This window comes from Somniosus microcephalus, chromosome 31, assembly GCF_052327205.1.
Source record: "Somniosus microcephalus isolate GS21.2 chromosome 31, FLI_Smic_1.0, whole genome shotgun sequence".
Lineage (NCBI taxonomy): Eukaryota > Metazoa > Chordata > Chondrichthyes > Squaliformes > Somniosidae > Somniosus > Somniosus microcephalus.
Genome location: NC_141017.1, coordinates 31,503,687 through 31,526,012, shown reverse-complemented (window position 1 = coordinate 31,526,012; position 22,326 = coordinate 31,503,687). Strand labels below are relative to the sequence as shown.

Sequence of the window (22,326 nt, the reverse complement as noted above, 5' to 3'; positions counted from 1 at the left end):
CATCTTAAAGCACAGAAGTAAGTGGGAAAAAAATGGAGGCGTGTTTAAAAGACCAGATTGTGTGGGGAGAAATTGCACTGTGTGTCATTAGTAACAAACGCTAACAAGTTTGTATAAAATTTCCCTGCTCAACGAACTACCCCTCCCATTCTTTCAGACAGCAGCTGTTGGCAGTGATTCTGCCATCGCCATTTACACCTCCTCTAGACCCATCTATTGTTTCATTTCTTGTCCCCGTTCGCCTCGCACCATCTTCCCTTTTGTCATTTAATCTCTCCTGCCTTCCACCCTATCACAGACCTTCCCTTTTGTTCTTTCCTCCCCTCCCCCCTTTCCCTGCCCCTGCTTAAAAACCCATTACATCTCCAACCTTTTCCAGCTCTGACGAAAGGTCACAGACCTGAAACGTTAACTCTGTTTCTCTCTCCACGGATGCTGCCTGACCCGCTGAGCGTTTCCAGCATTTCCTGTTTTTGTTTCAGATTTCCAGCATCTGCAGTATTTTGCTTTTCGAGTTAACCTTGTTGTTAGTAACATTGTACAGCCCGATTTCAGCCCGTTCGTGTTGGCTTTCCATTTTACAAAGATCTGGACAACACATTGGAAAGCGGTATGGACCAGGCCGGTGATGGCCCCCTTCGCACAAACGGAATATTTTCCGTTAACTACTTGGCCCATCCATAGCTGGATAACGTTAGTCTGAAAGTGAGCTTCACTGTGACGGGGAAGGCCGACTCTAACTTACTTGTCTGGCTTTAGGTCTCGATGGACGATGCCATAATTGTGCAGATATTCCAACGCCAGGACGGTTTCTGCAAAATACATCTGAGCCAGGTCCACCGGTAAGGCCCCAATGTTCTTCAGCAACGTCGCACAGTCGCCCCCTGCAAAAAGTGATATGACAACAGGGTTCAATTTTTGGCACGGTGGCATAGTAGTTAGCACTGTTGCCTCACAGCGCCAGGGACCCGGGTTCGAATCCGGCCTCGGGTGACTGTCTGTGTGGAGTTTGCACATTCTCCCCGTGTTTGCGTGGGTTTCCTCCGGGTGCTCCGGTTTCCTCCCACAGTCCAAAGATGTGCGGGTTAGGTTGATTGGCTATGATAAATTGACCCTTAGTGTTAGGGGGGATTAAATACGTGGGGTTACGGGGATAGGGTGGGATATGTGTCGGTGCAGGCTCGATGGGCCGAAATGGCTTCTATCTGCACTGTGGGGTTTCTGTGATTCTTCTGTTTCTGTGACAGGTTGCATAGACTGGGCTTGTATTCCCTCGAGTGCAGAAGGCTAAGGGAGAATCTCATTTTTTTTTTATTCATTCAAGGGACGTGCTCTCTCAGGTGGACGCAAAAGATCCCACGGCACTATTTCGAGCAAATGAAGTACAGGAAACTTTCGATTAACCAGCCCCTAACGCTCTATCCACCGGCAAAATTCAGGAGTCGGTTCAGGTAACTTTTTTTTACTTTTAGTTACTTTTTTTACTCCATTTGTTGCTGTGCAAGGGTGTAGCTGAAGCTGTTGCTAAGCTACAGAGACGCTTGCAACTTGTGCCCATTGTTCTGAAGCTGTTGCAGGGTTTGTTGCTTTATACGGAGCTCTGAGCTCCGTATCTTTTACTATAGCGTTCGGTTATCCGGAATTGTTGATGAACCGGCACCACGTCGGTCCCGTCCGTGCCGGATACCAGAAAGTTTCCTGTACTTTTTTTTTGAAGTGTAGTCACTGTTGTAATGTGGGAAACACGGCAGCCAATTTGCGCTCAGCAAGCTCCTGCAAACAGCAATGTGACAATGACCAGATCATCTGTTTTTAGTGATATTGATGGAGGGATAAATACTGGCCCCAGGACACCGGGGAGAACTCCCCCTGCTCTTCCATGAAATAGTGCCATGGGATTGTTTACGTCCAACTGAGAGGACAGACGGGGCCTCGGTTTAACGTCTCATCTGAAAGATGGCACCTCCGACAGTGCAGCGCTCCCTCAGTATTGCACTGGAGTGTCAGCCTAGATTTTTGTGCTCAAGTCTCTGGAGTGGGGACTTGAACCCACAACCTTCTGACTCAGGCGAGGGTGCTGCCCACTGAGCCACGGCTGACACTGTAACATGGTGTTAACAAGTCATGGAAACTGGTCACTAAACCAATCGATAAGTATTTTTTTTGGTATGTGGCAGCTATCGATCACTTTGGGACCCGATTTTAACTGTAGGTGGGTTCCCTGTTCAAGCCTGAGTTAAAATTACAGTCGGGTCTCAATTGCATCATCGGGCCACGACATGCATATGTAAAGAAGGACCCCGTTGGCTCCTGGCGTGCGTCCTTGCTGCCTGCTCAGGAGAGCAGGTTAAAATTGTAGATCATGATTGCGATCATGGCGGCTTTCGGACGGGTAAGAGCCAGGGGCGATTTTAACTGCCCGCCCGCCCACCCGCCAGGTTTGTGCTGAGCGAGTAGGGGTTAAAATCGGCCCCTCAGTCTTCAGTCTTCCTGTGTGTGGCAGGTTCTGGAAATGTAAGCCTTTCTAGATTGTTAACACAACTTAATCCTGGGAAACATGCACTGAACTGAAACAGTATTGATTACACAATTCGTTTACATTCTAAAATGTAACTGGCTCAAAGATAAAAGGAAGAAAAGACATTGATACAGCCTCTGGACGTTCCAAATTGCTTTACAGCCAATGAAGTACTTTTTGAAGTGTAGTCACTGTTGTAATGTGGGAAACGCAGCAGCCAATTTGTGCACAGCAAGCTCCCACAAACAGCAATGTGATAATGACCAGATCATCTGTTTTAGTGCTGTTGGGTGAGGGATAAATATTGGCATCGGGACACTGGGAAGAACTCTCCTGCTCTTCTTCGAAATACTGCCGACACAGGAGTAGGCTTATGTTTCACTGAAGGCAACAGGCAGAACGAAGGACATCACCGTTTGCTGACACCGTCTCGGGACTGATGACCATTAGTACATTGTATGTGTGTGATTTCTGCCTGTCGATGGGTAGATGGGATGGTGAGCCATTTCCAACTCAACACACAATGCAAGTGGCCAGCGTTGGACGTGGAAGGCACTCCATGCGTGGCCCCATTATTCACAAGATCCAAAGATCAGGGCGGGCCATTCAGCCTATCCGAGCTCATACACCCAGAGAAGCCTACTGCCCCCCTCCCGCACCCCAGCAGCCAAGTGTCTCTTAAAGTGATTGCGGGCTTCCTTATGCGTAATGTCCTCACTCTCACCCACTCCCGTGGAACGTTGTCATCCATTTATTAATCTCACAAGCGTTAGAAATGTAGTTCAGGGTTGGTCCTCCCGCACGCAACTTCCCCTTCAGAGCTGTGATTCCAAAGATTAGGGGCGGGCTGGTGGGTTATCAGCCTAATAGCTCACCTTCGACGTACTCCATTACCATGCAGAGATGCCGCCTAGTCTCAAAGGAGCAGAACATGCTGACAACAAACGGATTCTCTGCGAAGGTGAGGATGTCTCGCTCCACAAACGCCTGCTGAATCTGGTTTCGGAGAATCAGGTTCTGCTTGTTTATCTTCTTCATGGCAAATCGCTGCCTGGCCTCTCTGTGCCTCACCAAGTAAACAGCGCTGGAACAAAGCAAGGACCCATCCATTGAAAAGAACACTTTCTGTTGTGAGCCGAATCGTTTTACTTTTTGTCTCTATTTAAAGGATTGTTACAACCAAAGTGCCACAACTCTTTCCCCGCCAGGGGCCCTGTGCCTTGTCCACTCAGATCAGCCAAAGAACTGGTCTGGCTCAACGCAGGGTGACCCCTATTCGTCCACTTAGGAGTGAAACCAGGAAGCACTTTTTCCACACAATGGGTGGTGGAGATTTGGAACTGGCCACCCCAAAAGGCTGTGGATGCCGGGGGGGACAATTGAAATTGTCAAGGCTGAGATCGATAGCTTTCTGTTCGGTAAGGGTATCGAGGGATATGGAACAGAGGTGGGTTAATGGGGTTGAGGTACAGATCAGCCCTGATCGAACTGAATGGGAGAACCTGCTCGAGGGGCTGAGTGGCCTCCTCCTGTTCCTATGGTGCTGACAAAGTTTAGCTGATTGTTGACCAATTCTCATTCGTCTCTCAGCTTGAGCTTGGCGAAGGATCATTGAATCCTTGTGTGTCGTATTCCCAATTCTATCCATTATTGATTCTTGTTTTCAAGGATAACACTGGACTCCATCCACTCATAATTCAAATTATAACCCTCAAGTCATCAAAGGGAAGACTTTTGTGCCATCTGTTAAAGACAAACCAGCTCCCCTATGTAAAGGAGCAACATGCTAATACACCGCTGTGCCCCATCCTCCCAGCTGTCTGAGGGAGTCAGACTCCAACACAGGGGTTGCCAACACTCCAGTAATCTGCTGTGAGCAACACCCAGGAGAAAATTTACAGGGGTGTGAAACTATTGGGTATTTTCTTCATTGAACGGTTTTGTTTAGAGATGGGAAGAAAGGCGGTTTGAACGAGCGTGGCGGTTGGAGGTGAGAGGTCACGTGATGACACCTCCAGGAATAGGTCCAACCAGAGTTGGCAACCCAACTCCCATCACCCAATCTCCACAATCATTCATTTACAGGAAACTTTCGTTTAACCGGAAATGTCCGGAAAGCTCTATCTACCGGCAAAATTCAGGAGCCGTTTCCTATAAGTTTTTTTACTTCTTGTTGCTTTTTTTTCTCCAGTCAGGCTCTGCAAGGTCTAGCTGAAGCTGTTGCTTAGCTACAGAGACGCTTTTAAGCTGCGGCCGACTGTTTTGAAGCTGTTGCTAAGCAATAGGGTTTGTTGATTCACACGGAGCTGAAAAGCTCCGTATGTTTTAACATTAGCGCTGGTTTCTACGGCAGTTTTGATGGTGCGGCACCAGCTCGGTCCCGTCAGTGCCAGATACCAGAAAGTTTCCTGTACTACATGATTAGAAGATCTTCCCAAAGTAGCTAACTATAATAAAGTAACGTCCACACCTTTCTATGGCAAATGAATAAAGTATCTATGTTCCCACTTACCCATACGCCCCATTACTTATTAGTTTAATGGTATCAAAGTCTTCTTCAGATGGTGCTTTGGTGGGCTTGCCAGCAGTTCCACGGCCCTGGGACAAACCAAACATGCAGGTTAGTGTGGGGTTTTCAACAACAACTGGCGTTTATGCCTAGCAAAAACATCCCAAGGTGCTCCTCAGAGGCGTAATCAATAGAATTGGACCCTGAGCCCAAAGGAGGAGGTTTTAAGAGGGGTAAACTTGCTGGAACAGGTGGGCTTTTAAGGGAGGAGGAGAGGGAAGTGGAGCGGTAGAGGAGCCCAGGCACAGCCGGAGGCACGGCCACCAATGGTGGAGGGGGGCGGGGGGGCGGGGAGAAGGGAGGGATGGGGGAAGGCCCAAGAGGCCAGAGTCAGAGGAATGGGAAAGTTGCGGAGTTGGAGCAAGGTCACGAAGAGATTTACAAACGAGAAGGAGAACTTTCAATTTGAGGCATTAACCGGGAGCCGATGTGGGTCTCCAGTGGGCGAGCGGGACGAGATGCAGGATAGAATACAGGCAGCAGAGTTTTGGATGAGCTAAAGATTACGGAGAGTGGAGGTTGAGAGGCTGGCCAGGAGAGCGTTGGAACTGTCATGTCTGGAGGTGACAAAGGCCTGGGGCTGGATTTTGATTCTGGAGGTGTGTAGGAGGCAGGACTACAACTTTTGGGGTTGTAGTCCCGCCTCCATCGAGTTCTAGCCAACCCACGCGATTTTCACTTGATTGACCTTGTTGAGCCCGCTCAGCGGGCTCAGCAGGCCAATTAAGGGCCACCCGGCAACAGGTGACGTCACAGATTGACATTGCATCTGTCAAGAACTTTTGACAGATGAAATATCAGCATTTGACAGCTCTTTGAAACTGTCAAACACTGACAATCTGTACTCTAAGTTAATTCCTTCCTCTCAGGCTGATTTAGAGATCTCTCCGGAACAGAAAGCTGAATGCTGCAACTTTTGACAGATCGCGGCCATTCTGCTTTCTGTGCCGGTGAGATGAGGGACTCCCGAGACCTGAAGGAAGGAAGGCTGTAAAGGTAAGTAAAACTTCTTTAAACACTTTACATACACCAAACACACTTACCTCTTCACTCATGCACCCATCACTCACCTGAACACCGGACATCTCGAACCCTCCAAGCCCTTCAGCCCGACGGTCCGCCTCGCTAACTTGGCGTGGTTTGGAGCCATCGGGAATCCCACACTTCAGCAATAAAAATAGGGATTCGGCTAAAAACTGCCTGTTAACTATCTGTTAACAGGCAGTTAATTGGCACTAATCCCCTTCCCGCCTCGGGGAGGCGGCTCCCAGTGCGGGGCGGGTATCCGCCTCCTTTGAAACTGGCATGGAGGCGGGTTGGGGGCAGGATGGGTTCGTGCCCCCCGATTTCGAGATTTTAACCCCCCACACGCCTCCAATCCCGCCTCCACAGCCCAATGAAAATCCTGCCCATGGAGTCAGCCCCACTCTGTAACTCGGTGTAACATTGGGAGTGGAGGAGTGCAATGAGTGTGTGTGACCAGCTTTCCCCACTCTGACTGTAATTTGCTGCATGCTCTGTAACCTCGTAGAATCCCAGGTTATTTTCAGCAGTAAGTTACGGCCAAGCCCACTCTGTCCATATACTGCAGTAGTGTTTCGGAAGATCTTAAAACTATGAATCTCGGGGTCTGATGGAAAGGGAAAATATGCAGCCGGCATTACAAGATGCACTTCAGCAACTCGCCAAGGCTTCTTCGGCAGCACCTCCCAAACCCACGACCTCTTCCACCTAGAAGGACAAGGGCAGCAGGCGCATGGGAACACCACCAGCTCCAAGTTCCCCTCCAAGTCACACACCATCCCGACTTGGAAATATATCGGCTGTTCCTTCATCGTGACTGGGTCAAAATCCTGGAACTCCCTCCCTAACAGCACTGTGGGAGCACCTTCACCACACGGACTGCAGCGGTTCAAGAAGGCGGCTCACCACCACCTTCTCAAGGGCAATTAGGGATGGGCAATAAATGCCGGCCTTGCCAGCGACGCCCACATCCCAGGAACTAAAACATTTTTTTTTAAATTATACTTTTTAAACTTTAAATCTATACTGAAGACTGGTTGACAGCCCCAAGAGTAGATCAGTTTTCCTCTTTGCATCAGGAAATCCCTGGTCAGGTTCAGCATCACCTCCCCTCTGAGTGACTCAAGTTGCTTTATGCTGAATTTAAAAGAGGACGTCTGTTAAATTTGTGTGACATTTCCATTTCCACCATCAGCCATCCTTGTCAATACTCTGAACAGGTGGCTGCTCTCAGCTCTGCGACTGGGAAGCGAGTTGAGACTGTTTAACACTTGGGACCGTAAGCAGTCTTTCATCCAAAATGCTCTGGGGTACACACATACACAGGGAGCAGAGGTGAAAAGGAGAGCTTCTAAGACACTATGGTGAGAGAGGAAATGAAAGGCAGGGTGAAAGAGAGGCAAAGAGACAGCAAGAGAGAGGGAAAGATCGCAGCGCGAGAGACAAACAGGAACTGCAAGAGAAACAGAGACATAAACACAGATAAGAAAGAAAGACTTGCATTTATATAGCGCTTTAACGACCACCGGACTTCTCAAAGTGCTTTACAGCCAATGAAGTACTTTTTGAAGTGGAGTCACTGTTGTAATGTGGGAAATGTGGCAGCCAATTTGCGCACAGCAAGCTCCCACAAACAGCAATGTGATAGTGACCAGATAATCTGTTTTTGTTACGTTGGTTGAGGGATAAATATTGGCCCCAGGACACCAGGGAGAACTCCCCCTGCTCTTCTTTGAAACAGTGCCACGGGATCTTTTACATCCACCTGAGAGAGCAGACAGGGCCTCGGTTTAACATCTCATCTGAAAGACGGCACCTCCGACAGTGCAGCACTCCCTCAGCACTGCACTGGGAGTATCAGCCTAGCTTTATGTGCCCAAGTCTCTGGAGTGGGACTTGAACCCACAGCCGTCTGACTCAGAGGCGAGTGTGCTGCCCACCGAGCCACGGCTGACACACAGATGGCAGGAAGGAGGCAAACAAACAAACAGGCAGAGTGCTAGACTGAGCGAGGCAGCTAGAGATAGACACAGTCAGTGAGCGAGAGAGAAAGAATGCAATACAGAGCGAGAGACAGAGAAACAAATGGAGGAAGAGACAGAGAAAAATAGAGACAGAAAACAGAGATATAAACACAGAGAGAAGGAGGGAAATAAACAAACAGGCAGAGTTAGACTGAGCATTCTTTCTGTCCCTCTCTCTATCTGTTTATATCTGTTTTTCTCTCTATCTCTTCCTCCGTTTGTTGGGAGACAGAGAGAGAGATAGATACAGAGACAGAGAGAGAGAGATAGATACAGAGACAGAGAGAGAGATAGATACAGAGACAGAGAGAGAGATAGATACAGAGACAGAGAGAGAGAGAGATACAGAGGCAGAGAGAGAGATAGATACAGAGACAGAGAGAGAGATAGATACAGAGACAGAGAGATAGATAGATACAGAGACAGAGAGAGAGAGATAGATACAGAGACAGAGAGAGAGATACAGAGACAGAGAGAGATAGATAGATACAGAGACAGAGAGAGAGATATAGAGAGAGAGAGAGAGAGATACAGAGAGAGAGAGAGAGAGATACAGAGACAGAGAGAGAGATAGATACAGAGAGAGAGAGAGATAGATACAGAGACAGAGAGAGAGATAGATACAGAGACAGAGAGAGATAGATAGATACAGAGACAGAGAGAGGGATAGAGAGAGAGAGAGATACAGAGACAGAGAGAGAGATAGATACAGAGACAGAGAGAGAGATAGATACAGAGACAGAGAGAGAGAGATAGATACAGAGACAGAGAGAGAGATAGATACAGAGAGAGAGAGAGAGATAGATACAGAGACAGAGAGAGAGAGAGACCTTTATCGCAACCATATGGTTTGATGCCCAGGTTGTAAAAGCTGACAGTCAATTTCCTATTAGACTTCTTGAGACATACAGTACTAAATGGGGGAAGAGGTAGACCAGTTAACCCCCACCAAGACTGAATTGGAACCATAGCCCCAGAGGTGTTCCAGGGCACAGCCTCATCCAGTTCATTGCAAAGAAGAGACCTTCCTCTCAGGTCAGGTTGGATTTGAACTTAGGTCCCAAGGATAAGAAACCAGTGCGCTTAACCCACTGGGGCACCAAAGAATTATTCCGATTAACCTCCTGAGTCTTACTGCAAAATGTTGCTGGGGGTGCATGAATGTACCTTGCCCACAATCAGTTCAACAGCGTTGCAGTTTACGACAAGCACCTCACAGCCCTGTAATCGAGGGGCCTGAGGGACATGGTCACCTGAGACTCAAGTCCACCGACTACACATGTAAAGTTTTGGTAAGGTTAGCAGGAGAGCAGATGGACCATACATACAAACATAGGCACTCAGCCCTGGACGAGTGGCATTAACCATCTGGCTACCTGCCAAGCACATGTAACAGTGCAGACTTGTACATCTTGAGTTAGATATATATCTTAAGGCTAAAGGGATCAAGGGATATGGGGAGAAGGCAGGGACAGGGTACTGAATTTGGATGATCAGCCATGATCTCATTGAATGGCGGAGCAGGCTCGAGGGGCCGAATGGCCTACTCCTGCTCCTATCTTCTATGTTTCTATCTCAGCCATCTCCCCAGTTGAAGGAGAAGGCGAGGCCTTTGCGTCAATTAAAGACAAATATAGCAGAGGAAATACAAATATAACTATGGCCAAAGTGACTCACGTCTATCAAGTCGACCAGCTCTTGGGTGTTGAGGCTTGCACTGTCGTAGGTGTCCAGGTGGGCCATTTCTGCTTTCAAGAACACAACAACAAGTAACTTAGTATTTTACCATCCTGACTTGGAAATATATCGGCCGATCCTTCATCATCGCCGGGTCAAAATCCTGGAACTCCCTCCCTAACAGCACTGTGGGAGCACCTTCACCACACGGACTGCAGCGGTTCAAGAAGGCGGCTCACCACCACCTTCTCAAGGGGCAATTAGGGATGGGCAATAAATGCTGGACCTCACCAGCGATGCCCACATCCCATAAACGAATAAAATAAAAATTAGCCCCACTCCCCCCTGCTCTTTCCCCACAGCCCTGTAAACTTTTCCTTTTCAAGTATTTATCCAATTCCCTTTTGCAAGTTACTGTTGAATCTGCTGCCACCGCCCTTTCAGGCAGCGCGTTCCAGATCACAACTCACTGCGTAAAAACATTTCTCATCTCCCCCTCTGGTTCTTTTGCCAATTATCTTAAATCCGTGTCCCACCGATCCTCCTGCCAGTGGGAACAGTTTCTCCCGATCTACTCTTATCTAAACCCCTCCATCAAAGATGCTTAGACTTAAAAGAGGCTTAGTATTCGAGATTTAAATGTCGTCCGTTTTCTCGCGATTTCGGTAACTATCTCCTGATTTTGAAGTGCTGGAGGTTGGTAATATTGCTCAACGGCCGATATTAAACCTGCACAAGACAATCAAGATCAAAATCAGAAAGGCGAGTGTCCCTACCCTCCAGAGGGTCGCGGGTGAGACCCAGCTGGCTGATGATGTAACGTGGAATGTCGATTTTAATCCCATGGCCTTCCTTCGCGTGGTCTTCAGCTGCTTCCAGTAGATGGTAAAATTCTTCTGGATTAAACTCCTGGATAAAGGAGGAGGAAAATAAGGGATGTCTTTGAGTGAATTTAATGCAGCACCGGTTCGCTTAGTGAGTTCATCAAAGTCAGTCACCTGGTTTAGAGGTTTAGAGGGGAGTTGAGGAGAACTTTTTTCACCCAGAGGGTGGTGGGGGTCTGGAACTCACTGCCTGAAAGGGTGGTAGAGGCAGAAACCCTCATCACATTTAAAAAGTACTTGGATATGCACTTGGGAGTGCCGTAACCTGCAGGGCTACGGACCAAGAGCTGGAAAGTGGGATTAGGCCGGGATAGCTCTTTTTCGGCCGGCGCGGACACGATGGGCCGAATGGCCTCCTTCCGTGCCGTAAATTTCTACGGCTCTATGACCGGGAATTTCCTGGGAGCTGCTCCTGCTCCACCAATGTTTACGGGGGGTAAGTGGGGCTCAGGTTGCACTTGCGGCGAAGTTAGGGAGCAGCTCCGCGGAAACGTCCCGGCCTAGGATTCTTCCCCAAAAAGAGACCGACACGAATCAGTCATTCATGAAAGAAAGACTTATGAAATAATACTGAGCGGCCTACGGGTGGCGCTGTCCAGGGAGTGAATAAATACTCGGGCACGGGCCCAGCTTGCGCAGGACATTCTTAACAGGAACTAGTGAAGGACACAACTAGACCTCCATGTTGAAAAACAGTTGATTAAAGCTTTATTTAACACTTAGACCAATTGCCTAGTAGTTTTCTTACGTCAGAGACTTTGATTATCTTCGAGGGTGTAAGTGACCATGAAGCTATCGGATTGTCCTAAAACCCCAACTGGTTCTTTCGGGAAGGAAACCCGCCGTCCTTACCCGGGTCTGGGCCTATATGTGACTCCAGTCCCACACCAACGTGGTTGACTCTTAACTGCCCTCTGAAATGGCCGAGCAAGTCACTCAATTGCATCAAACCAACGGTTCAAGAAAGTACCCTCAGGGCAACTAGGGACAGGCAATAAATGTCGGTCTTGCCAGTGACGCCCACATCCCGAGAGTCAATAAAAAAAAACTTTCAAAAATTGGGGATTTATTTAACCGCCCTACAACCCCCCCCCGAGATCTCTGCGCTCCTCCAATTCTGGCCTTTTGCTCATCCCCGATTTTCATCGCTCCACCATTGGCGGCCGTGCCTTCAGCTGTCTGGGCCCTTAGCTCTGGAATTCCCTCCCTAAACCTCTCCGTCTCGCCACCTCTCTCTCCTCCTTGAAACCTGCCTCTTTGACCAAGCTTTTGGTCACCTGTCCTGATATCTCCTTATGTGGCTCAGTGTCAAATATTGTCTGATGACGCTCTTGTGAAGCGCCCTGGGACGTTTTACTACATTAAAGGCGCTGTATAAATGCACGGTGTTGTTAAATAGCTGTTTATCAAGCTCAGATATGTCAGTGATGATTAATGGAAGATTTCCCACTGCAGCCAGGCAGTATTGGCATCACTCTTGGGTTAGGTATACGCAGGGGCCAGCTTCGGGAGAACAATGCACCTCAGTCCCAAACCTTAAAGGAATATTTCCCGGCTTCCTCGGAGCGACAGCTTTCCTGGAGGCCCTTGCGAGTGAGACCACTAACTCGAGTGTAAGCTTGAACGATCGGTATTCGACTACCTCTTCATGCAAAGGATCGCACTATCAGTGCCAGACGCACTGATGTGTCAATCTCAAAATCAAAATGACTGAGTTTTGTGTTGGTGGGGAGTGGCGCAGCGGGGGGGTCGGTGGGGAGAGACAGGAGACTGCTAGGCCGACCGTGCCTTGGAGTTAATAACCTGAAACAGAGACAAGTTCTTTCTGCAGGGCATGAAGTCATTCATTCCGAACGAGAGTGTTTCCCAGCACTCGGCTGTGCTCCCCTGCCAGGAAGGAGCTTGTGCTCCAGCTGTGAGATCGTGTGTGAAGGAGCAAATTCTGAAAGCGATGACGACGTCAGGTCGGGCTTGCTGTTTTATGGATTGTTGATTCCCAAACCGCCTGTGTTTGGAGACTCATTACTGAGGTGGGCGGTGGCAGGGGAGGGGGAGGGGGGTGGGGTTTGGTGGCTCTTGTTTTGAAACTCACTTGCCGATGCCAGAATCTGCAAAAGTAGCCCACCGGCCACGGATACGGATGGGGTCTTTCAGCAGTGAAAGCAGCCTTTTTTTTAATTCGTTTATGGGATGTGGGCATCGCTGGCAAGGCCAGCATTTATTGCCCATGCCTAATCGCCCTTGAGAAGGTGGTGGTGAGCCGTCTTCTTGAACCGCTGCAGTCCGTGTGGTGAAGGTGCTCCCACAGTGCTGTTAGGGAGGGAGTTCCAGGATTTTGACCCAGCGACGATGAAGGAACGGCCGATATATTTCCAAGTCAGGATGGTGTGTGACTTGGAGGGGAACTTGGAGGTGGTGGTGTTCCCATGCGCCTGCTGCCCTTGTCCTTCTAGGTGGTAGAGGTCGCGGGTCTGGGAGGTGCTGCCGAAGAAGCCTTGGCGAGTTGCTGCAGTGCATCTTGTAGATGGTACACACTGCAGCCACGGTGCGCCGGTGGTGGAGGGAGTGAATGTTTAAGGTGGTGGATGGGGTGCCAATCAAGCGGGCTGCTTTGTCCTGGATGGGGTCGAGCTTCTTGAGTGTTGTTGGAGCTGCACTCATCCAGGCAAGTGGAGAGTATTCCATCACACTCCTGACTTGTGCCTTGTAGATGGTGGAAAGGCTTTGGAGAGTCAGGAGGTGAGACACTTGACATGAATCAGTCATTCATGAAAGAAAGACTTATGAAATAATACTGAGCGGCCTGCGGGTGGCGCTGTCCAGGAAGAGTATAAATACTCGGGCACGGGCCCAGCTTGCGCAGGACATTCTTAACAGGAACTAGTGAAGGACATAACTAGGCCTCCATGTTATAAAACAGTTGATTAAAGCTTTGTTTAATGCTTAGACCAAGTGCCTAGTAGTTTTTTTACGTCAACACTCGCCTTGTAGATGGTGGAACGCCTGCCTGCGGCATTAAATTAAATAACGGAGTGACTGCTGCCAACGACCGGAAGCTGCGCAGAAGCGCATTAATCTGGATGCGCCAATAACCGGGAAGTATGATGTTTCTGCTTTTTGTAAAACGAGCCCGTTCCCTTCCCGGCTTTTTCTAACCAGCCCGTTGCCGTAAGGAACCGAAAGCGCGCCTGCGCACAACGCTTCTGCGCAATCTTCCGGTTCGTTGGCAGCAGTCGCATCCACGAAATTAAACGAGCTGAACGCAAATCAAGGGGGTTCGGTCGTGTAGTGGTTATGTCACTTGGACTGATAATCCAAAGACCACCAATTCAAATCCCCCCATGGCAGCTTGAATTCGTTTTGCGGGGCTAGGGGGAAAGAGCAAAGGGGGGGGCAGTGGGACTAATTGGACAGCTCGTTTCAAAGAGCCGGCACAGGCACGATGGGCCGAATGGCCTCCTTCTGTGCTGTATCATTCGACGATTCTATCAGGCACCAGCCATCACAGGGTTTGCCATGCATTTAGGTCTGCGGTTCGTGTGTGTAGGATTTCATGCTCTCGAACACAAATCGCCTTACTCACTCCAGTCTCTTAAGTCTATTCTCTCGGAGGAAGTATAGAGCAACGTGTAGGGCTATGGTTCCCAACTGATTATTGACAGTAAGGCTGAGGCAGTGTGGAGTGTAGGAAGGCCCAAACCACCTCCTGGCCTCTTGCGCATCCCCGATTTCCTTCGCTCCACCATTGACGGCCGTGCCTTCAGCTGCCCGGCCCCGAAGCTCTGGAATTCCCTCCCCAAACCTCTCCGCCTCTCTCTCCTCCTTTAAGAGGCTGCTTAAAACCTATCTCTTTGACCAGCCTGTCCTACTGTCTCCTTCATTGGCTTGCTGTCAATTATTGTCTGGTAATGCTCCTGTGAAGCGCCTTGGGACGTTTTACTATGTTAAAGGCGCTATATAAATGCGATTTGTTGTAAATTAACTCTGCATGGTAGGCAGCCAGAATGGCAAAACCCTTAGTAAAATGGACAGTCGCTTAGAGATTACCATTCGCTGTTTACAGGTGATAAGTGCGTTAACAAATCTACAAGAGAAGACTTACATGTGACCTGCATGACGTAGGCTTGCTACGGGTCACATGATTGCAGGCAAGCATTTTCAGGGCCAGCCCAGAGTAAAGCCGAAGGCTCCATCTTGACGTGGCCCTTGAAGGTCATACTTGCATCACTGGGTGTACTATCATCGGGGAACTGGAACGCGTGCGTTGGATTTGCTGCGAAGCAAAGTGGCTTACCAGGCACTCGAGTAACCGCGCAGGCCGCGCAATGATGATCAGGAGCTTCTTCACCAGCTGCGTCACAAAGGCGACCTCTGAACTCTCGGACCGTTCGTGCGCCTGGAGGGGAGTCAAGAGATATTGCTGGTTAACAGAGCTTGGCTGGAACGCGCTGATCCCTGCGAGGGCGGTGAATGAGCGCACGCAACTGAAACAACAAGAGCGCCTTGAGGTGATGACTGATGTTAATTCAGCTCCTAGGCCCCATCATGGCCAGTCGGTTCACCCAATGGCGTTACCAGCACTGACTGAATATTCACATAGTAAGATGGGTGTTAAAGTTAATTCAATTCTTTACCATTTTGGTGGAGGTTTGTTGGAAGAGATCATTATCTTTTGTTTTTAGAAAGGGCATTGGGAAGTGGGACTAACTGGACAGCTCTCACATGGAGCCGGCAGAGACACGATGGGCCGAATGGCCTCCTTCAATGCTGTAAGATTGTATAATTCAGGCAAGGCATGAATTAAAGCTGCTGGCAACTGGAGAGGCAAGTGCTGTAAATATTGGCCATGTATTTGTTTAGAAGTTTTTAAAAAGTTGTCATGCACCCCTCCCCCCCCGCCCCGCGCATTCTGTTCCCATGACACCGCCAATGTTGCTTTAGGCTAGATGACAGGAATTGCGAGAGTGGTACGATCTGCTCATCACTGTGAAGACTATTGCCCTCTGATGCTTCGCTATGGACTATGACTGAAATAAAGGAACTCGGCGAAAGTAGGAACGGACCTGTCTCCCCATCACTGGTGCCTCAACATCCAGTCTATACAAAGATTATTAATACGCTAAATCAAATCAAAACATGAAACGGAAGAGAGTAATGGTCCTTCCACAGACCAAGCACAATCTACCCTGCAAGAGACTTTAATCATTTACTTTCCTGATGGAGAACTCGTTATAAGTACTCCCTGCTCCCCAAAGGTTATTAAACAAATGCAAGGATAATTATCAATACCACATAGGAACATTAGTAACAAAACTAGGCCATTCAGCCCCTCAGGCCTGCTCCGCCATTCAGTTAGATCATTGCTGAACCACACTGTTCATCCCTACCTGATGTCCCTCTGACATTCCATCTCGCCCATCCCACTCCAGCAGCACAAGAACCATTGTGTCAGCTTGGCTCACTTGGTGGCACTCTCATCTCTGAGTGAGTTCAAACCCCACTCCAGAATTGGAGTCATAATCTAGGATGACATTGAAGTGCTATATGGAGGCAGTGCCTCATTCTTGAAGAGACCGCCCTTCAAACAAGTAGTTAAAGATCCCATGGCACTGTACAAAGAAGAGCAGGGAATTCTCCCGGATCCACGATAGGGTTCCCCTTGTCCTCACCTTTCGCCCCACCAGCCTCCACGTTCAACGGATCATCCTCCGCCATTTCCGCCACCTCCAGCGTGGTCCCACCACCCAACACATCTACCCCTCCCCTCCCCTTTCAGCATTCCGCAGGGACCGCTCCCTCCGCAACACCCTGGTCCACCCCTCAAGTACTCCCCAACAGCCCCACACCCTTCCCACGGCACCTTCCCGTGCAAGCGCAGGAGATGCAACACCTGCCCTTTTACCTCCCCCCTTCTCACTGTCCAGGGCCCCAAACACTCCTTCCAGGTGAAACAGCGATTTACTTGTACTTCTTGCAATCTAGTATACTGTATTCGCTGCTCACGATGCGGTCTCCTCTACATTGGGGAGACCAAACGCAGATTGGATGACCGCTTTGCGGAACACCTCCATTCAGTCCGTAAGGGTGACCCCGAGCTTCCGGTCGCCTGTCACTTTAATTCACCGCTCCATTCCCACTTGGACCTCACCGTCCGCGGCCTCTTGCATTGTTCCACGGAAGCTCAGCGTAAGCTCGAGGAACAGCACCTCATCTTTCGATTAGGCACTTTACAGCCTTCTGGACTCAACATCGAGTTCGACAATTTCAGACCACTGCCCTATTTTTTCACACGGCAGCTGTTGATGATTCTGCCATTCCCTTTTGCAACTTTTAATCTCTCCTGTCTTCCAGCCTATCACTGACCTTCCCTTTTGTTCTTTCCTCCCCTCCCCCCCTTTTCCTGCCCTGACACTTGCTTAAAACCTGTTCCATCTCCAGCTTTTTCCAGTTCTGATGAAGGGTCCCAGACCTGAAACGTTAACTCTGTTTCTCTCTCCACGGATGCTGCCTGACCTGCTGAGTATTTCCAGCATTTTCTGTTGTTATTTCAGATTGCCAGCATCTGCAGTATTTTGTTATTGTATCAGGGAATTCTCAGAGTGTTCTGGCCAACAATTCGACCTCAATCAACATCTCGGAAAACAATTGGCCATTCATCTCATTACTGTTCGTGGAATCTTGCTGTGTACTAAATGGCTGTTGTGTTTTCCTACATAATAACAGTGACTTCACTTCAAAGTAATTCATAGTATGTGAAGTCCTTTGGGACATTTCTGAAAGATGTGATAAGATGATATAGAATTACAAACCTTTCTTTGCTCTTTATGGAGTATGTGATCATCTTAGTCTTCAGCCATCACTATCACCACCACACCCATTCCCAATCATATATTGGGTGTGCGTGTGTGCATGAGTGAGTGAGTGAGTGAGTGAGTGCGTGCGTGCGTGAGTGAGTGAGTGGGGCAGTGAGTGTGAGTGTATGTGTGTGAGTGTGTGTGAGTGAGTGAATGTGTGAGTGAGTGTGAGAGTGAGTGAGAGTGAGTGAGTGAGTGAGTGAGTGTGAGTGGGGCAGTGAGTGTGAGTGTATGTGTGTGAGTGAGTGTGAGTGTATGTGTGAGTGTGTGAGTGAGTGAGTGAGTGAGTGAGTGAGTGTGAGTGTATGTGTGAGTGAGTGAGTGAGGCAGTGAGTGAGTGTGAGTGTATGTGTGAGTGTGAGTGAGTGAGTGAGGCAGTGAGTGAGTGTGAGTGTATGTGTGAGTGTGTGAGTGAGGCAGTGAGTGAGTGTATGTGTGAGTGAGTGAGGCAGTGAGTGAGTGTGAGTGTATGTGTGAGTGTGTGAGTGAGTGAGGCAGTGAGTGAGTGTGAGTGTATGTGTGAGTGAGTGAGTGAGGCAGTGAGTGAGTGAGTGAGGCAGTGAGTGAGTGAGGTAGTGAGTTAGTGATTGTGAGTGAGTGAGTGAGAGTGTATGTGAGTGAGTGAGTGTGAGTGAGTGAGGCAGTGAGTGAGTGACTGAGGCAGTAAGTGAGTGAGTGTGAGTGAGGCAGTGAGTGAGAGAGTGTGAGTGAGTGAGTGTATGTGAGTGTGTGTGTGTGAGTGAGGCAGTGAGTGAGTGAGGCAGTGAGTGAGTGAATGAGTGAGGCAGTGAGTGAGTGAGGTGAGTGAGTGTGTGAGTGAATGTGTGTGAGTGAGTGCGAGTGAGTGAGTGTATATGTGTGAGTGAGTGAGTGTGAGTGTGTGTGTGAGTGAGTGAGGTGAGTGAGTGTGTGAGTGTATGTGTGTGAGTGAGTGAGTGAGTGTGAGTAAGTGAGGCAGTGAGTGAGAGAGGCAGTGAGTGGGTGAGTGAGTGTGTGAATCTGAGTGAGTGTGTGTGTGCGTGTGAGTGCGTGAGTGCGTGTGTGTGCGTGAGTGAGTGTATGTGTGAGTGAGTGAGTGTGAGTGTGTGTGTGTGAGTGAGGCAGTGAGTGAGTGAGGTGAGTGAGTGTGTGAGTGTATGTGTGTGAGTGAGTGAGTGTGAGTAAGTGAGGCAGTGAGTGAGAGAGGCAGTGAGTGGGTGAGTGAGTGTGTGAATCTGAGTGAGTGAGTGTGTGTGTGCGTGTGAGTGTGTGAGTGCGTGTGTGCGTGAGTGAGTGTATGTGTGAGTGAGTGAGAGTGAGTGTGCGTGTGTGCGTGAGTGAGTGTATGTGTGAGTGAGTGAGAGTGAGTGTGTGTGTGTGCGTGAGTGAGGGGGAGATGGTTCTAACCTCTAGTCTCTCTTCTGGTTTAATAATTTAAACTTGTGTCCTCTAATGCTGCACTCAGTCAAAGTGCCTGCTTACATTTAATCCTCAATGTTTTTCATTGGACCACGTCCTCTCTCATGGTTCAGGTTGCTCTGTAGCGCTCTACAGTAAATGGGTATGTTAGTGAAAAGGTAAGTAGACGTTCTCAAGACAAAGGAATCCCATTGGAGGGGCAAACATTTCCAAGCACTTCCCTTGGACTACTTTAATAACATTAGCAAAACATTGGCCTGTTGTTGGGCAGCCTTGTGCCTGGGAGGGAGGCGCTAGACAATAGATTCCCGCGTGTTTAGCGGCGCGTGGACTGACTCACGTCCTGCAGCAGCTTCTCCAGGTTCTCCTGCAGCTCGAAGAAGTAGCGCGAGGTGATGAGCCCCTCATGCGATTTATCCAGGCAGTCCCTGGACATCTCGATGATCTGGTGGTGGATGAAGCTAAGCACTCCGTCGCCCAACGGGAGCACATTCTCCGGAGCGTTGACGGTGAAGAATTCCTGAAGCCTCTCCTCCATCTGCGCAGTGGCCTACGGAAGGAATTACACGCAAGGTTTGGCCTCTGATCAAAGAGAATATTCAATTGTCTCAGAAGGTCAGGGGGGCTCGCGTGATCCAGTGGGTAGATGTTAGGTTTTCGAGCAGGGGGTTCAAGCCCCCACGGCCAAGAAATTCCTACACGAGCATCCTTGAGCATTCATCTCAAGGGGCCGCCAGTCTATTGAGCTGCTACGTGCCTGCTAGCATTGCTGGGAAGCTACGGGAGTCCTGTGTGAAAAGACTGGCCACAAGAATGATATATGGTTAGAACCATCTCCTCCTCACTCACTCACGCACACACACTCACTCACGCACACACACACGCACTCACACTCACACACACGTACTCACACTCTCCCTCCTTGGCCAGCCCTTGATTAGGAAGTGGTTTGGGGCAAGTGAAATCTTATTGATATACTGTACCGTGCTCCTTCCCTATCACTGCGTTCTGGTTTTCAATGCTGGTCTAGGGACGGACATTAGTAACAGGAGGAGGCCATTCAGCCCCTCGAGCCTGTTCCACCATTCAATCAGATCTTGGCTGATCCATACCTCAACTCCATCTCCCCACCTTTGATCCATTCTGGCTAGAGCCCCCGCTGATATAAATTGATGAATTTCTGTTCTAGCGACTTTGTCAATGTTAACGATCAGCTGTAGCCCACAGTCTCTATTCACGGTGCCACTAGAACAGATTGCAACCGTGGGGTGATTGGTGGCGGGGGGGGGGGGGGGGTCAGGAGGAACAGGAGGAGGCCATTCAGCCCCTCGAGCCTGCTCCACCATTCAATGAGATCATGGCTGATCAGGCAACCTAACTCCATATACCTGCCTTTGCCCCATATCCCTTAATACCTTTGGTTAACAAAAATCTACCAATCTCCGATTTAAAATTAACAATTGATCGAGCATCAATTGCCGTTTGCGGAAGAGAGTTCCAAACTTCTACCACCCTTTGTGTGTAGAAGTGTTTCCTAATTTCACTCCTGAAAGGTCTGGCTCTAATTTTTAGGCGATGCCCCCTGGTCCGAGAATCCCCAACCAATGGAAATAATTACTCTCTATCAGTTCCCCTTAATATCTCAGAAACTTCGATCTAATCACCCCTTAAACCTTCTAAATTTCAGGGAATACAACATCAGTTTGGGTGCCATTTTCACCTTATCTAGAGCCATCTTTTGTTTCTTAACTTGTCTCATTACCATCTCCTTTTGCCTTGCACCATCTCTTAATCTCTCTTAATGTCTCTTAAATCTCTCCTGCCTTCCAGCCTATCACAGACCTACCCTTTTGTTCTTCCCCCCCACCTTTCCCGGCCCCCACACTTGCTTAAAATCTGTTGCATCTCCAATTTTTTCCAGTTCTGACGAAGGGTCTTTGACCTGAACCGTTAACTCTGTTTCTCTCTCCACGGATGCTGCCCTGACCTGCTGAGCGGTTTCCCAGCATTTTCTGTTTTTATTTCAGATTTCCAGCATCCACGGTATTTTGCTTTTTTGTACCAGTTTGCGTAATCTCTCCTCGTAACTTAACCCTTGGGGTCCAAGGAGATTCAGCGTGAGAGTCTCTCTCTCTCTTCGGGGATGTGCATGTCCTCCACTTTACACTTGGCCACAGAAGCGTGGCCACAATCAGGAGCCCAATACCCGCCGAAGGCATTGTGACTATGTGGCATCTGCCACCCGCTGAACAGCGTGGACGTCACAGGGTGAAAGTCAACCTCAGCAGATGAGCAAATCGAGAGGGGGTTGCGGGGGGGTGGGTGGGGGGTGTCGCGGGTCGGCTGCCCGTTAAACCACCCCCCCCCACAATTTTTCTTTCTATTCACTTGAACGGTAAGGAAAATCAGGCGAGGTGTGTAACAGGCGGCCGATCCGGCCCCGCTCGCTTTGCTTCGCTGCCAAGGTTGACCCTCACCACCCAATGCCAACCAAGCCTGGTCGGGGAGTCCAGGACCAGGGGTCACAGTCTAAGGATAAGGGGTAAGCCATTTAGGACTGAGATGAGGAGGAATTTCTTCACCCAGAGAGTGGTGAACCTGTGGAATTCTCTACCACAGAAGGCAGTGGAGGCCAATTCATTAAATATATTCAAGAAGGAGTTGGATATATTTCTTAAGGCTAAAGGGATCAAGGGATATGGGGAGAAGGCAGGGACAGGGTACTGAATTTGGATGATCAGCCATGATCTCATTAAATGGCGGAGCAGGCTCGAGGGGCCGAATGGCCTACTCCTGCTCCTATCTTCTATGTTTCTATGGTCAAACCACACTTGCAAATGCCAGCATGGAGCGCCTACATCACTAAAACAAAAAAAGAGGACTTTGTTAGACTTTCCGTCAATAGTTTAACATTCCTTGCTCACCCCTCTTCAACCCAGGGGAGATACAGATAGGCCAATCCAATCCCAAAGACCTTGACTAGTATATAACGAGCACAAGACGGAATGCAAGAGCAGGAGAGAGTGACGTGTCCATCCAGAATTTGCCTCTCTTCCCCCTGGGGGGCAGTATCTCACCATGGTGCGGCACCTCTGCCATTGGCCAAGGTTAGGAATGCGACAGGCAAGGATTGCCGGACAGAAGCCATTCTCTTGTGCCTTTATATAGTACGTCCCTTTGTGTTATTTATGCAGCTGCATCAAAGGCCTTGATCTTAGCCTCCCACCCCCACTACGGGCGGGAGAGGGGAGAGGGACGGGTACAAAATGTTAAAACGGGGAACGCGTTCCCAACTCGCCGTGCACGTGCCTTCCGCCATTTTCGCGGCGGCAGGTTTCGTGGCGTGCGCGCGTCCTGCCGTGGAGAGGCGGGCACTTCA

General features: G+C 49.2%; 1 protein-coding gene across 1 annotated transcript in view; it reads right to left on the bottom strand.

The window, feature by feature from the left end:
* LOC147097705 (microtubule-associated serine/threonine-protein kinase 1-like) overlaps window positions 1-22,326 on the bottom strand; it is a 142,015-nt gene that overhangs the window by 49,870 nt on the left and 69,819 nt on the right. Inside the window, exons 7-13 of the mRNA XM_085971734.1 lie at window positions 19,288-19,497; window positions 14,990-15,091; window positions 10,588-10,720; window positions 9,812-9,879; window positions 5,031-5,116; window positions 3,394-3,602; window positions 746-884 (exon numbers count right to left, since the gene is read on the bottom strand). Of these exons, the coding sequence (XP_085827860.1) occupies window positions 746-884; window positions 3,394-3,602; window positions 5,031-5,116; window positions 9,812-9,879; window positions 10,588-10,720; window positions 14,990-15,091; window positions 19,288-19,497 (947 nt within the window). The remainder of the gene's footprint in view (window positions 1-745; window positions 885-3,393; window positions 3,603-5,030; window positions 5,117-9,811; window positions 9,880-10,587; window positions 10,721-14,989; window positions 15,092-19,287; window positions 19,498-22,326) is intronic.